Source organism: Lonchura striata, chromosome Z (genome assembly GCF_050655825.1).
Source record: "Lonchura striata isolate lonStrDom1 chromosome Z, ASM5065582v1, whole genome shotgun sequence".
Lineage (NCBI taxonomy): Eukaryota > Metazoa > Chordata > Aves > Passeriformes > Estrildidae > Lonchura > Lonchura striata.
The window spans coordinates 45857413-45871796 of NC_140740.1; the positions used below are offsets into that span (position 1 = coordinate 45857413).

Genomic DNA, 14384 nt, shown 5'->3' on the forward strand with positions numbered 1-14384 from the left:
CAAAAACAGGAGCGGTGGTAATGACACAAGCTGGAATACAGGGAATTCAAACACAAAAGAAGAAATGCATTTGTGTAATTTTTTGTATTCTGGTGATACAACACCAGAATAGGGATTGGAGAGGTTGAGAGATACCCATTCCTGGGCACATAGCTGAAAGCATCACTGGGCAAGGCCATGAGCAGGCTCTTCTGATACCACCTCCTCTCAGCGTCACACTGCACTTGGGATATCCAGGGCAAAACAGACAATGAAAATTAACTTTAAAAAACCCTTTATTGTTCAAAAGCAACAGCTTAGAGGAGACTTCTTCAACTCCATCACAATGAAAATCAAACTGCAAAAGGGAAGCAAGACACTGCAGAAGCTGCATCAACATTCAGTGCCTAGGTGCTCAGACCCAGAGCCACCTCTTCAGCTCTCTGACTTAACGAGCTCCTGAGGTTCCTGAGAAATAAACCATCAGTTTATTTAATACAACTCTATCAAAGGCTTAAAAGAGAGAATTTATTCATATAAACACAAAGAAAACAAGCATAGTGTAGGTAAAAAAACCAGAAAAATCTAATGGGAACTACAAAAAGACTTGGGAAGTGTCCCAGGCAGAATGGAAGCTTCCGACAACATTTATCAGGGAAGGCTTCCCACTGAGGTTCACAAAATGCCTCCTTGCTTGCTAAACTCCTTCTTAGAGAAGTCTGGAGGCAGCTTAATACAATCCTAGGCCCACAGTAGGTAAATGGTTCATCTCAAAAGAATTATATATGTGTAATTGACCTTTTATACAAATTTGTCCTGCAAGATGAGAAAAATATTTGTTTACACGTCTATCAAGGAAATATATGGGAAATATGGGAAAAACAAATAATTCAAATTAATCATGACAATACTCAAATAATTTTGATCAGAATTATCTATGATCCATTACAGACAGTGGTAACTACTTGTACAGCGCTCCACTACCCCAATCCTTTGAAAGCCAGATTAATAACAAACTACAGAAAAAGGTAATTAATCCAATTACTTTTGTTTTACCTCAAGCAATAACCTAGAGGTGTGTCCCCACTCAAGGGACGAATCTCCAGGCACACTAATAGAAGGCTTGTGCTGAATACCCCGGCAGTAAAGGTCTGCAACTAGAATTTACGGGAAAAAATGATTGACCCAAATGCATTAAAAGCTGCAACAGCTCAATCAGCTCAGCAACTTAACAGAAATTTACGAGTTACTTACTAGATACTTACAAGTACCACTACTTCCTTTTTCAACACTAGGAACCAAGCTGACACATACTGACAAGCGTGCAAAAATCAGTAAGGAAGCACTACTTGAAAAATCTTCAAAATATTAAACTTTAGAAGAGTTCAGCGAGATTTGACTTCAGCACTCTCCAAAACGAAAAAGTCTGTTCAACATCAGACATAGCTATAGAAAAAAGGGAGAAGCCCAAGATACGATACTACAATTGATGCAGTGTCCTGTAAAGGGCAATAAAAGAAATTCAGCGGAACATATGATGAACGAGAGACGACCCCAGAGAGAAAGGAAAACCACAAGAAACACACAACATCATCGCAAATACATGATGTGGCACTAACGTAGGGTTCCACTACACCACAACCAACAGGCAAGAGGCAACCTCTAAAGGCAAAAAGAGAATTAACAACACCATCGCCAGCCACAGTCAACCCAACAAAACACTGCCCAAGACCACCACAGCCACCAGCACAGACTGGAAAGCACGGCCGGAAACTCCCGGCAATCAGAAAGCGATGAAGGGAAAGCTGCCGCCGTACAAAGCCGGCAGCGCCCCAGCCACAGCCACCAGCAGCAGCAGCACCACCGAGCCTCACCGGGCTCCTCCTGCCCAGCACCACCCGACAGCACCCGCAGACCCAGCGTGGCTGTGCCCACAGCCACACAGCCACACAGCCACGGCTGCCGCACGCCGCACCTACTCCTCCTCCTCGCCTGCCAACGCCTCTGGACACACGACGACACCTTCCCCGGCGACGCACTCCGCCTCCTCCAGGACATGCCTCCCAGCCACACACAGCCCTGCCGCCTCCAAGAGCCGCCCTTCTTCCCCGACACCCTCCTCCACCCCAACCTCGGCCCGCACCAAGCCGCCGCCACCGCCCTGCGCATCCTCCAGCGCCTCTTCCACACCCTCAGCTCCAACAGCACCCGCCAGCACTGGCCCAGCCACGCTCGCAACCTCCTCCTCAACAAACTGCAGCACCACATCCACCACCTGGAGCAACGCCTCCCCGACAACGCCCTGCTCTCCAAAGGACCACGCAACCCGCGGCTCGCCATCAACAAGTACTTCAGGGACACCCACCCCTCCCTCCACACCCACAGCCACAGCGCCTGGGACCACCTCCGCCTCGAAGCTCGTGCCTCTTTACGGCACCTCCACAACCTCACACGTGCCAGGCGCCGCTAGCGCAGACACCCACACTCCAACCCACACCTACCACCCAAACCCACCTCCAACCCCACGCCTCCTCTCACCTGGGACCAGAGACAGGGCTGCAACAACCGCACGCCACCCGCAGCCCCCAACCACTCCCTCTCCCATTGATTCAGCCTCTCCCAGTGATACGGGCAAAGGACTTTCTCCACTTATTTCTAGACTGATTTATTTATTTGTTTCTTTATTTATTGATACATGTATTTATTTTTCTACTTATTCACTTATTTATGCCGCTGAAAATAAAGACCTACGACAAAACACTTGCCATTGCCTCTCATCTCTCTAGCACAGCAACCAGTCTCTGGGCCAGCCAAAGCCATCCTCACTCCACACCTACCCCAAGCCTTCCTCCAAACCACCTCTGCCCACTCTTCTCAATGGCACCTAACCAAGCAAGATGCTGTAGCAAACCCTTTGGAAAAAACACTGCCAGCGGTTGGCCACCACCACAGAGTCCCAAAAAGAAAAACACGCAAAGGCTGGGGAGCACCGCTGCACCTCATCTGCTTTATCCACAACGTGCTCCATCCATCCAATCCATGCCTCTCTGACTCACAGACAAGGATGCAGGACACGGCCCAGCACTTTGCTCAAGCCCAGGCACACAAGCTCACTTGCTCTGCCCCTATCCACCACTGCTCTGTAGCCTTAGCCATAGAACATCACAAAAAATCACCAGGAATGGCGACTACGCAATTGGAATGCCATGCTCCCCATTACCGACCACCTCTTGGTTTTCCCTAGGCCTTAGCCGGGTCTGGTGACCAAGCACAACAGCCTCATCTTCTTGCCTGACACTGCGCTCAGCCGGACTGCTCTGTAGTTCCCACACTCTTCTGCTTTTCCCCTTATACAAAGGGAGGCTTATACCTCCCTTCTACCACTTACTGGGAACTTCAACTGACGGACACCAGATTTCAAAAACCAGGCACTGTGGCCCAGCAGCTCCATCTGACAGTTCCCTCACGGCTCACGCATCAGCCTCTTCAGGTCCCATGGACTTGTGCACATTCAGGTTGCCACGACGGTCTCAAACTCGACCCTCTCCTACACTGGCCTGGGGATCTACAGGGATTTTCCGCGAGGACTCCCAGCATTTGCCTTGTGTGCCTTCGGCAGCCTGCCTGGAGATCACTGACGCACAAGGTGACAAACAACCGCTCACCTCCAAATTCTCTGTCCCCCAAAGGCCTAAAACTTTCAAATCCCACGATCTGCTCCAAGCAACAATCCCACCATTTCTCCACCAGGCCAGAGGGATCATCCCCTTGCAAGTCTCTGCACACCCCAAACACCTCTTCACCTTGCCGCAGATTTTGTGCATTTTTGGAAAGGCATCTGAAACTACTGGCAAACCTACAATACTCCAGCCAAAGAAGCCAAGCTCGCTCAGCCTTTCTCACAGGTCACGGCCTCTGGACCCCCGTGCATTTTCAGAGCCATCACCTTCCAAGGACACCACACCTCTCATAGACTAAAGAGCCCTGAACAGGACGCGCTGCTCCGAGCAAGGGCTCCAGCAGTCCCAAAGCGCAACCCCATTTCTTTCATGGGGGAATGTCCTCCTTTGACCTCTGGCCGCCTCAGCCACTGAGGCATGGATCTCAAAAGCAGACCGATGCTCCGGGGCCACAGCCATGGCACCAAGCGCGACAGTAACAGCAAAAGCTTTCCCTTTCCGTGACTTCTTCACTCAGCCTTTCTTGCCTGCCTTGTGGCTCGCTCCTCCCAAACACAGCAGGTGCAGTGCCTCCTTGCAAGGACACACTCAGGCCTCCAAGACCCACATGCACAGACAGCCCCTTGAACCCTGCCAGTGCCTCTGGGCGTTAACCGCAGGAGGGGAAACGCCGGCCCTCACCCACTGGCATCACCGCACATCCCTTGCAAACACAAAAGGAAAACAGTGGCTAAGATGAAATTAAAGGCAAGCCTCAAAGTGAAAGGAAAAGTGACCACAACCAAAACCAGGGCTTTGCAAGTGGAAACGATGCTTGGGCACAAACAGAGACTCAGCTCAACAGCACAGACCTTGCAGCTGGCTCAGCAAGTGAAAGGATCGCCCAACACCCTCTCCAACGCACCTGACCCCACAACGCCTCTGGCCCAGAGCTTTCACAACCCCTTCCACCCATGACTGACACTCTGCCCCAGCACACCGCTGCCACCACAATCCTCAACCATGGCCACCCCAAGAAAACACTGCCCAAGACCACCACAGCCACCAGCACAGACTGGAAAGCACGGCCGGAAACTCCCGGCAATCAGAAAGCGATGAAGGGAAAGCTGCCGCCGTACAAAGCCGGCAGCGCCCCAGCCACAGCCACCAGCAGCAGCAGCACCACCGAGCCTCACCGGGCTCCTCCTGCCCAGCACCACCCGACAGCACCCGCAGACCCAGCATGGCTGTGCCCACAGCCACACAGCCACGGCTGCCGCACGCCGCACCGCCGCTCCTGCTCCTCCTCGCCGCTCTGGCCACCAGCCTCGCCTGCCAACGCCTCTGGACACACGACGACACCTTCCCCGGCGACGCACTCCGCCTCCTCCAGGACATGCCTCCCAGCCACACACAGCCCTGCCGCCTCCAAGAGCCGCCCTTCTTCCCCGACACCCTCCTCCACCCCAACCTCGGCCCGCACCAAGCCGCCGCCACCGCCCTGCGCATCCTCCAGCGCCTCTTCCACACCCTCAGCTCCAACAGCACCCGCCAGCACTGGCCCAGCCACGCTCGCAACCTCCTCCTCAACAAACTGCAGCACCACATCCACCACCTCAATCAATGCCTCCCCAACGACCCCCTGCTCTTCATAGGACAAAGCGACCCGCGGCTCACCATCAACAAGTACTTCGGGAAAATCCACGCCTTTCTCCAGGCACACAGCCACAGCGCCTGCGCCTGGGACCACGTCCGCCTCGAAGCTCGTGTCTGCTTACAACACGTGGACAAACTCATACGGCGCATGAAGCACCAAGCTGCTCTGGACCCCACTAAACCCACAGAGAACAAACACCCATCGCCAGCCAGCACCAGTAGCCATGGATTGAGTGGTGACAGCAGGAGCCCAGGCTGGGATCACTTGGTACCAGTCACACGTCTTCCAACCGATGAGCTGATGGGGAAAGGCCTATGAGCGTGCTGGCACTGGGGCCAGTATGTGGCACAGCCCACACCCAAACCACAGGCACTGGAGAGGAAGGAAGAGGAAATTTCTGTGCTACACATTCATGGACACCTACGAGACACTGGGGATACAGAAGGTATTGTTACCTGTGGAATTACCGCGTTCATCCGGACTGCAACCTCACCTGATGAACGGGAAGGGGATCATGGACACTGGGGAACTACTGTGGGAATGCCAATCACTATTTATCACAGAACTCTGTTTGCTTACTTATTTAATTCATTAATTAACTTAGTCGATTATTTATTTCTTTGGCTGGCCATTTATTTATTTATTTATTTATTTATTCTTTTGTTAGAAATAAAGACTTTTTGTAAAAACAAAAAAGAATGAAAAAGCTAAGCTGTGCTCATTGTGCTCCACGCTTAGACCTGACATGCAAAGACATGGTCCCCTCAGGCTGTGAGGGGATGAGTCTCTGTCCTGCAGCCCATCTTGCCAATGCATCCTGCCTGGATCAAAGGCTATGGATAGCACGCTCCCAGGGAATGGTGGTCCTGCAGCCCCCAGGCACCTCTTACAGCTGCCAGACCACTGGGGCACCCATTTGCCCCAAATGGCATGATGCCTGCCCTGCATACCTCCTTCTCTTCCACCACCTCGCTCTGCCTTCCAGACCCTCCAATAATGCAAAGCCTTGAAAGCCACCTCCAAACCATCATCCCACCAAAGATAACCATTCTGCAATGCCACAGCACTGCCTTAGAAGAAACAGGGTGGCATAGACAAGGTGCACCTCAAAGAAGCAAGGAGGGGACCCATAAAGGACTGCAGAGATTTGGACAATTCACCCCAACACATCATTAGCAAGCAAAGAGATCCATCATCCAAACACCCCCAACTCGATATGGTCCAAACCAACCAGCACAGCATTCCTCGTGAAGGGAACTGCCCACACATCACCAGCACCGGCTGCTCCTTCGCCCTCCAACTATCAATCCAGAAGCACCTCCCCAGGTCAGCAGCTCCAGCCTTCTCCTGCATGCCACAAAGAGATTGTTTTCCTGGGCTCAAACAACCTCCAGCACTGCGTCACTTCAACGATACTGTTCCGTGCAAACGCAACTGATTGCTTCCCATTTAGCTGAGTGAAAAAACAACAGGACCAAATCGAGATTCATAGAATCACTAAGGTTGGAAAAGACCTCCAAGATCATCAAGCCTAGCCTTTGACCAAATACCATTAAGCCATATAATGAAGCGCCACATTTACTCCATTTTTGAACACTTTCAGCGGTGGTGACTCCACCACTTCCCCAGGGAGCCTGCTCCGATGCTTGACCACTCCTTCAGTGAAGAAATTTTCCCTAATATCCAACTTGAACCTCCACTGGGACATCTTGAGGCCATTTTTTTTTCCTATTGCTAGCTGCTGGGAGAAAAAACCAATTCCCATATGGTTATAACTTTCTTCTAGATCATCGTACAGAGTGATCCGGTTCTCCCGAACCTCCTTTTCCCCACACTAAACTCACCCAGTTCCCTCAGCTGCTCCCCATATGACTCGCTCTACAGACCCTTCCCCAGCTCCATTTCCTTCTCTGGACATGATCCAGCACCTCAGTGTCCTTCCTGCTGTGAGGAAACAAAGCTGAACACAAGATTCCAGCTGTGGCCTCACCAGTGCCCCCAGCACAGGGGGATGGCCACTGCCCTGCTCCTGCTGGCCACTGCCCGGCTCCTGCTGGCCACACCATTGCTGACACAAGCCCGGTGCCATTGGCCTTCTTGGCCACCTGGGCACACTCCAGCTCGTGTCCAGCTCTTGAAAACCTGCACCCCCAGGTCCTCTCCCATCCAGCAGTTTGCCAGACACGCTGTCCCAGCCTGGAGCTGCAGGCGGTTCCTGTGACCCAAGGGCAGGACCCAGCACTTGGCCTTGTTGAACCTCACACAACTGGCCCTGGCCCGTGGATCCAGAAGACAGTGCAGATCCTTCCGCAGGGCCTTCCTGCCCTCCAGCAGAACAGCACTCACGCCCAGCTTGGTGTTGTCCTCAAACTGACTAAAGGAGCTCTTGGATTCCCTCAAGAGCTCAGATCATCACCAAAGGTAAAAAACAGTACAGTACAGAGCCCTCAGTACAGAGTCCTGGGGGACACCACTAGGGACCAGCTGCCTGCTGCAAGGAATTCCATTCACCAGCACTCTCTGGGCCAGGCCAGCAGCCAGTTTTTAACTCAAGAACAGAGCGTCAAAGCCACAAGCAGCTGGTGTCTCCAGGAGAGTTCTGTGGGACACAGTGTTAAAGACTTTATTCCAAAGTGCAGGAAGTCAACGTTTCTGGACTTTCCCTCGTCCACTAAGAGGGGCACTGTGTTACAGAAGGAGATTGGGTCGGGCGGTTACACCTTTGACAAACCCATGCTGGCTGGGCATGATCCCCTGGATCTCCTGGAGGTGCCATGTGATGGGCACTCAAGATGATCTCCATGAGCTTCCCCAAGCACCAAGGTCAGGCTGACAGGCCCGTAGCTCCCTGGATTCCACTTCTGACCCTTCCTGAAGATAAGCGTAACACTGGCCACACTCCGGGTTCCTGGGGCCTCCTTTGTCAGCCAGGACTGATTGTAAATTACGGGCAGCGGCTTGGTGAGCTTTTCCACCAGCTCTCTTATATATTCAGGTACACAGCAGGACCCCTCAAGACGAAACTTCCACACTGTACCACTGTCCCCCTAATGCTCCTATCCAGAAGTATCCTGCAATGTCAGGAATGAGGACCTCGTTGGTTCTGTCTTTTCTGAGGCAGCTGAAGGAACTAAATCACTCTCAGACAAAAACAGGAGCGGTGGTAATGACACAAGCTGGAATACAGGGAATTCAAACACAAAAGAAGAAATGCATTTGTGTAGTGTTTTGTATTCTGGTGATACAACACCAGAATAGGGATTGGAGAGGTTGAGAGATACCCATTCCTGGGCACATAGCTGAAAGCATCACTGGGCAAGGCCATGAGCAGGCTCTTCCGATACCACCTCCTCTCAGCGTCACACTGCACTTGGGATATCCAGGGCAAAACAGACAATGAAAATTAACTTTAAAAAACCCTTTATTGTTCAAAAGCAACAGCTTAGAGGAGACTTCTTCAACTCCATCACAATGAAAATCAAACTGCAAAAGGGAAGCAAGACACTGCACAAGCTGCATCAACATTCAGTGCCTAGGTGCTCAGACCCAGAGCCACCTCTTCAGCTCTCTGACTTAACGAGCTCCTGAGGTTCCTGAGAAATAAACCATCAGTTTATTTAATACAACTCTATCAAAGGCTTAAAAGAGAGAATTTATTCATATAAACACAAAGAAAACAAGCATAGTGTAGGTAAAAAAACCAGAAAAATCTAATGGGAACTACAAAAAGACTTGGGAAGTGTCCCAGGCAGAATGGAAGCTTCCGACAACATTTATCAGGGAAGGCTTCCCACTGAGGTTCACAAAATGCCTCCTTGCTTGCTAAACTCCTTCTTAGAGAAGTCTGGAGGCAGCTTAATACAATCCTAGGCCCACAGTAGGTAAATGGTTCATCTCAAAAGAATTATATATGTGTAATTGACCTTTTATACAAATTTGTCCTGCAAGATGAGAGAAATATTTGTTTACACGTCTATCAAGGAAATATATGGGAAATATGGGAAAAACAAATAATTAAAATTAATCATGACAATACTCAAATAATTTTGATCAGAATTATCTATGATCCATTACAGACAGTGGTAACTACTTGTACAGTGCTCCACTACCCCAATCCTTTGAAAGCCAGATTAATAACAAACTACAGAAAAAGGTAATTAATCCAATTACTTTTGTTTTACCTCAAGCAATAACCTAGAGGTGTGTCCCCACTCAAGGGACGAATCTCCAGGCACACTAATAGAAGGCTTGTGCTGAATACCCCGGCAGTAAAGGTCTGCAACTAGAATTTACGGGAAAAAATGATTGACCCAAATGCATTAAAAGCTGCAACAGCTCAATCAGCTCAGCAACTTAACAGAAATTTACGAGTTACTTACTAGATACTTACAAGTACCACTACTTCCTTTTTCAACACTAGGAACCAAGCTGACACATACTGACAAGCGTGCAAAAATCAGTAAGGAAGCACTACTTGAAAAATCTTCAAAATATTAAACTTTAGAAGAGTTCAGCGAGATTTGACTTCAGCACTCTCCAAAACGAAAAAGTCTGTTCAACATCAGACATAGCTATAGAAAAAAGGGAGAAGCCCAAGATACGATACTACAATTGATGCAGTGTCCTGTAAAGGGCAATAAAAGAAATTCAGCGGAACACATGATGAACGAGAGACGACCCCAGAGAGAAAGGAAAACCACAAGAAACACACAACATCATCGCAAATACATGATGTGGCACTAACGTAGGGTTCCACTACACCACAACCAACAGGCAAGAGGCAACCTCTAAAGGCAAAAAGAGAATTAACACCACCATCGCCAGCCACAGTCAACCCAACAAAACACTGCCCAAGACCACCACAGCCACCAGCACAGACTGGAAAGCACGGCCGGAAAGTCCCGGCAATCAGAAAGCGATGAAGGGAAAGCTGCCGCCGTACAAAGCCGGCAGCGCCCCAGCCACAGCCACCAGCAGCAGCAGCACCACCGAGCCTCACCGGGCTCCTCCTGCCCAGCACCACCCGACAGCACCCGCAGACCCAGCGTGGCTGTGCCCACAGCCACACAGCCACACAGCCACGGCTGCCGCACGCCGCACCTACTCCTCCTCCTCGCCTGCCAACGCCTCTGGACACACGACGACACCTTCCCCGGCGACGCACTCCGCCTCCTCCAGGACATGCCTCCCAGCCACACACAGCCCTGCCGCCTCCAAGAGCCGCCCTTCTTTCCCGACACCCTCCTCCACCCCAACCTCGGCCCGCACCAAGCCGCCGCCACCGCCCTGCGCATCCTCCAGCGACTCTTCCACACCCTCAGCTCCAACAGCACCCGCCAGCACTGGCCCAGCCACGCTCGCAACCTCCTCCTCAACAAACTGCAGCACCACATCCACCACCTGGAGCAACGCCTCCCCGACAACGCCCTGCTCTCCAAAGGACCACGCAAACCCGCGGCTCGCCATCAACAAGTACTTCAGGGACATCCACCCCTCCCTCCACACCCACAGCCACAGCGCCTGGGAACACCTCCGCCTCGAAGCTCGTGCCTCTTTATGGCACCTCCACAACCTCACACGTGCCAGGCGCCGCTAGCGCAGACACCCACACTCCAACCCACACCTACCACCCAAACCCACCTCCAACCCCACGCCTCCTCTCACCTGGGACCAGAGACAGGGCTGCAACAACCGCACGCCACCCGCAGCCCCCAACCACTCCCTCTCCCATTGATTCAGCCTCTCCCAGTGATACGGGCAAAGGACTTTCTCCACTTATTTCTAGACTGATTTATTTATTTGTTTCTTTATTTATTGATACACGTATTTATTTTTCTACTTATTCACTTATTTATGCCGCTGAAAATAAAGACCTACGACAAAACACTTGCCATTCCCTCTCATCTCTCTAGCACAGCAACCAGTCTCTGGGCCAGCCAAAGCCATCCTCACTCCACACCTACCCCAAGCCATCCTCCAAACCGCCTCTGCCCACTCTTCTCAATGGCACCTGACAAGCAAGATGCTGTAGCAAACCCCTTGGAAAAACACTGCCAGCGGTTGGCCACCACCACAGAGTCCCAAAAAGAAAAACACGCAAAGGCTGGGGAGCACCGCTGCACCTCATCTGCTTTATCCACAACGTGCTCCATCCATCCAATCCATGCCTCTCTGACTCACAGACAAGGATGCAGGACACGGCCCAGCACTTTGCTCAAGCCCAGGCACACAAGCTCACTTGCTCTGCCCCTATCCACCACTGCTCTGTAGCCTTAGCCATAGAACATCACAAAACATCACCAGGAATGGCGACTACGCAATTGGAATGCCATGCTCCCCATTACCGACCACCTCTTGGTTTTCCCTAGGCCTTAGCCGAGTCTGGTGACCAAGCACAACAGCCTCATCTTCTTGCCTGACACTGCGCTCAGCCGGACTGCTCTGTAGTTCCCACACTCTTCTGCTTTTCCCCTTATACAAAGGGAGGCTTATACCTCCCTTCTACCACTTACTGGGAACTTCAACTGACGGACACCAGATTTCAAAAACCAGGCACTGTGGCCCAGCAGCTCCATCTGACAGTTCCCTCACGGCTCACGCATCAGCCTCTTCAGGTTCCATGGACTTGTGCACATTCAGGTTGCCACGACGGACTCAAACTCGACCCTCTCCTACACTGGCCTGGGGATCTACAGGGATTTTCCGCGAGGGCTCCCAGCATTTGCCTTGTGTGCCTTCGGCAGCCTGCCTGGAGATCACTGACGCACAAGGTGACAAACAACCGCTCACCTCCAAATTCTCTGTCCCCCAAAGGTCTAAAACTTTCAAATCCCACGATCTGCTCCAAGCAACAATCCCACCATTTCTCCACCAGGCCAGAGGGATCATCCCCTTGCAAGTCTCTGCACACCCCAAACACCTCTTCACCTTGCCGCAGATTTTGTGCATTTTTGGAAAGGCATCTGAAACTACTGGCAAACCTACAATACTCCAGCCAAAGAAGCCAAGCTCCCTCAGCCTTTCTCACAGGTCACGGCCTCTGGACCCCCGTGCATTTTCAGAGCCATCACCTTCCAAGGACACCACACCTCTCATAGACTAAAGAGCCCTGAACAGGACGCGCTGCTCCGAGCAAGGGCTCCAGCAGTCCCAAAGCGCAACCCCATTTCTTTCATGGGGGAATGTCCTCCTTTGACCTCTGGCCGCCTCAGCCACTGAGGCATGGATCTCAAAAGCAGACCGATGCTCCGGGGCCACAGCCATGGCACCAAGCGCGACAGTAACAGCAAAAGCTTTCCCTTTCCGCGACTTCTTCACTCAGCCTTTCTTGCCTGCCTTGTGGCTCGCTCCTCCCAAACACAGCAGGTGCAGTGCCTCCTTGCAAGGACACACTCAGGCCTCCAAGACCCACATGCACAGACAGCCCCTTGAACCCTGCCAGTGCCTCTGGGCGTTAACCGCAGGAGGGGAAACGCCGGCCCTCACCCACTGACATCACCGCACATCCCTTGCAACCACAAAAGGAAAACAGTGGCTAAGATGAAATTAAAGGCAAGCCTCAAAGTGAAAGGAAAAGTGACCACAACCAAAACCAGGGCTTTGCAAGTGGAAACGATGCTTGGGCACAAACAGAGACTCAGCTCAACAGCACAGACCTTGCAGCTGGCTCGGCAAGTGAAAGGATCGCCCAACACCCTCTCCAACGCACCTGACCCCACAGCGCCTCTGGCCCAGAGCTTTCACAACCCCTTCCAGCCATGACTGACACTCTGCCCCAGCACACCGCTGCCACCACAATCCTCAACCACGGCCACCCCAAGAAAACACTGCCCAAGACCACCACAGCCACCAGCACAGACTGGAAAGCACGGCCGGAAACTCCCGGCAATCAGAAAGCGATGAAGGGAAAGCTGCCGCCGTACAAAGCCGGCAGCGCCCCAGCCACAGCCACCAGCAGCAGCAGCACCACCGAGCCTCACCGGGCTCCTCCTGCCCAGCACCACCCGACAGCACCCGCAGACCCAGCATGGCTGTGCCCACAGCCACACAGCCACGGCTGCCGCACGCCGCACCGCCGCTCCTGCTCCTCCTCGCCGCTCTGGCCACCAGCCTCGCCTGCCAACGCCTCTGGACACACGACGACACCTTCCCCGGCGACGCACTCCGCCTCCTCCAGGACATGCCTCCCAGCCACACACAGCCCTGCCGCCTCCAAGAGCCGCCCTTCTTCCCCGACACCCTCCTCCACCCCAACCTCGGCCCGCACCAAGCCGCCGCCACCGCCCTGCGCATCCTCCAGCGCCTCTTCCACACCCTCAGCTCCAACAGCACCCGCCAGCACTGGCCCAGCCACGCTCGCAACCTCCTCCTCAACAAACTGCAGCACCACATCCACCACCTCAATCAATGCCTCCCCAACGACCCCCTGCTCTTCATAGGACAAAGCGACCCGCGGCTCACCATCAACAAGTACTTCGGGAAAATCCACGCCTTTCTCCAGGCACACAGCCACAGCGCCTGCGCCTGGGACCACGTCCGCCTCGAAGCTCGTGTCTGCTTACAACACGTGGACAAACTCATACGGCGCATGAAGCACCAAGCTGCTCTGGACCCCACTAAACCCACAGAGAACAAACACCCATCGCCAGCCAGCACCAGTAGCCATGGATTGAGTGGTGACAGCAGGAGCCCAGGCTGGGATCACTTGGTACCAGTCACACGTCTTCCAACCGATGAGCTGATGGGGAAAGGCCTATGAGCGTGCTGGCACTGGGGCCAGTATGTGGCACAGCCCACACCCAAACCACAGGCACTGGAGAGGAAGGAAGAGGAAATTTCTGTGCTACACATTCATGGACACCTACGAGACACTGGGGATACAGAAGGTATTGTTACCTGTGGAATTACCGCGTTCATCCGGACTGCAACCTCACCTGATGAACGGCAAGGGGATCATGGACACTGGGGAACTACTGTGGGAATGCCAATCACTATTTATCACAGAACTCTGTTTGCTTACTTATTTAATTCATTAATTAACTTAGTCGATTATTTATTTCTTTGGCTGGCCATTTATTTATTTATTTATT

General features: G+C 52.4%; 3 protein-coding genes across 52 annotated transcripts in view; 2 read left to right on the forward strand and 1 right to left on the reverse strand.

Moving 5' to 3' along the window:
- Window positions 1–14384, reverse strand: part of LOC110484213 (ubiquitin-associated protein 2) — a 253283-nt gene that overhangs the window by 15004 nt on the left and 223895 nt on the right. The gene's annotated exons all lie outside the window — the stretch shown is intronic.
- LOC144248299 (interferon-like) lies at window positions 4690–5788 on the forward strand. Its single transcript, XM_077790341.2, has one exon. The coding sequence runs from the start codon at window positions 4882–4884 to the stop codon at window positions 5611–5613; it is 732 nt and encodes a 243-aa protein (XP_077646467.1). The 5' UTR covers window positions 4690–4881; the 3' UTR covers window positions 5614–5788.
- On the forward strand, window positions 13290–14337 carry LOC144248287 (interferon-like). Its single transcript, XM_077790330.2, has one exon. The coding sequence runs from the start codon at window positions 13322–13324 to the stop codon at window positions 14051–14053; it is 732 nt and encodes a 243-aa protein (XP_077646456.1). The 5' UTR covers window positions 13290–13321; the 3' UTR covers window positions 14054–14337.

Coding starts and splice junctions, on each gene's coding strand:
- LOC144248299 (XM_077790341.2), top strand. CDS start 4,882: ATGGCTGTGCCCACAGCCACACAGCCACGGCTGCCGCACGCCGCACCG.
- LOC144248287 (XM_077790330.2), top strand. CDS start 13,322: ATGGCTGTGCCCACAGCCACACAGCCACGGCTGCCGCACGCCGCACCG.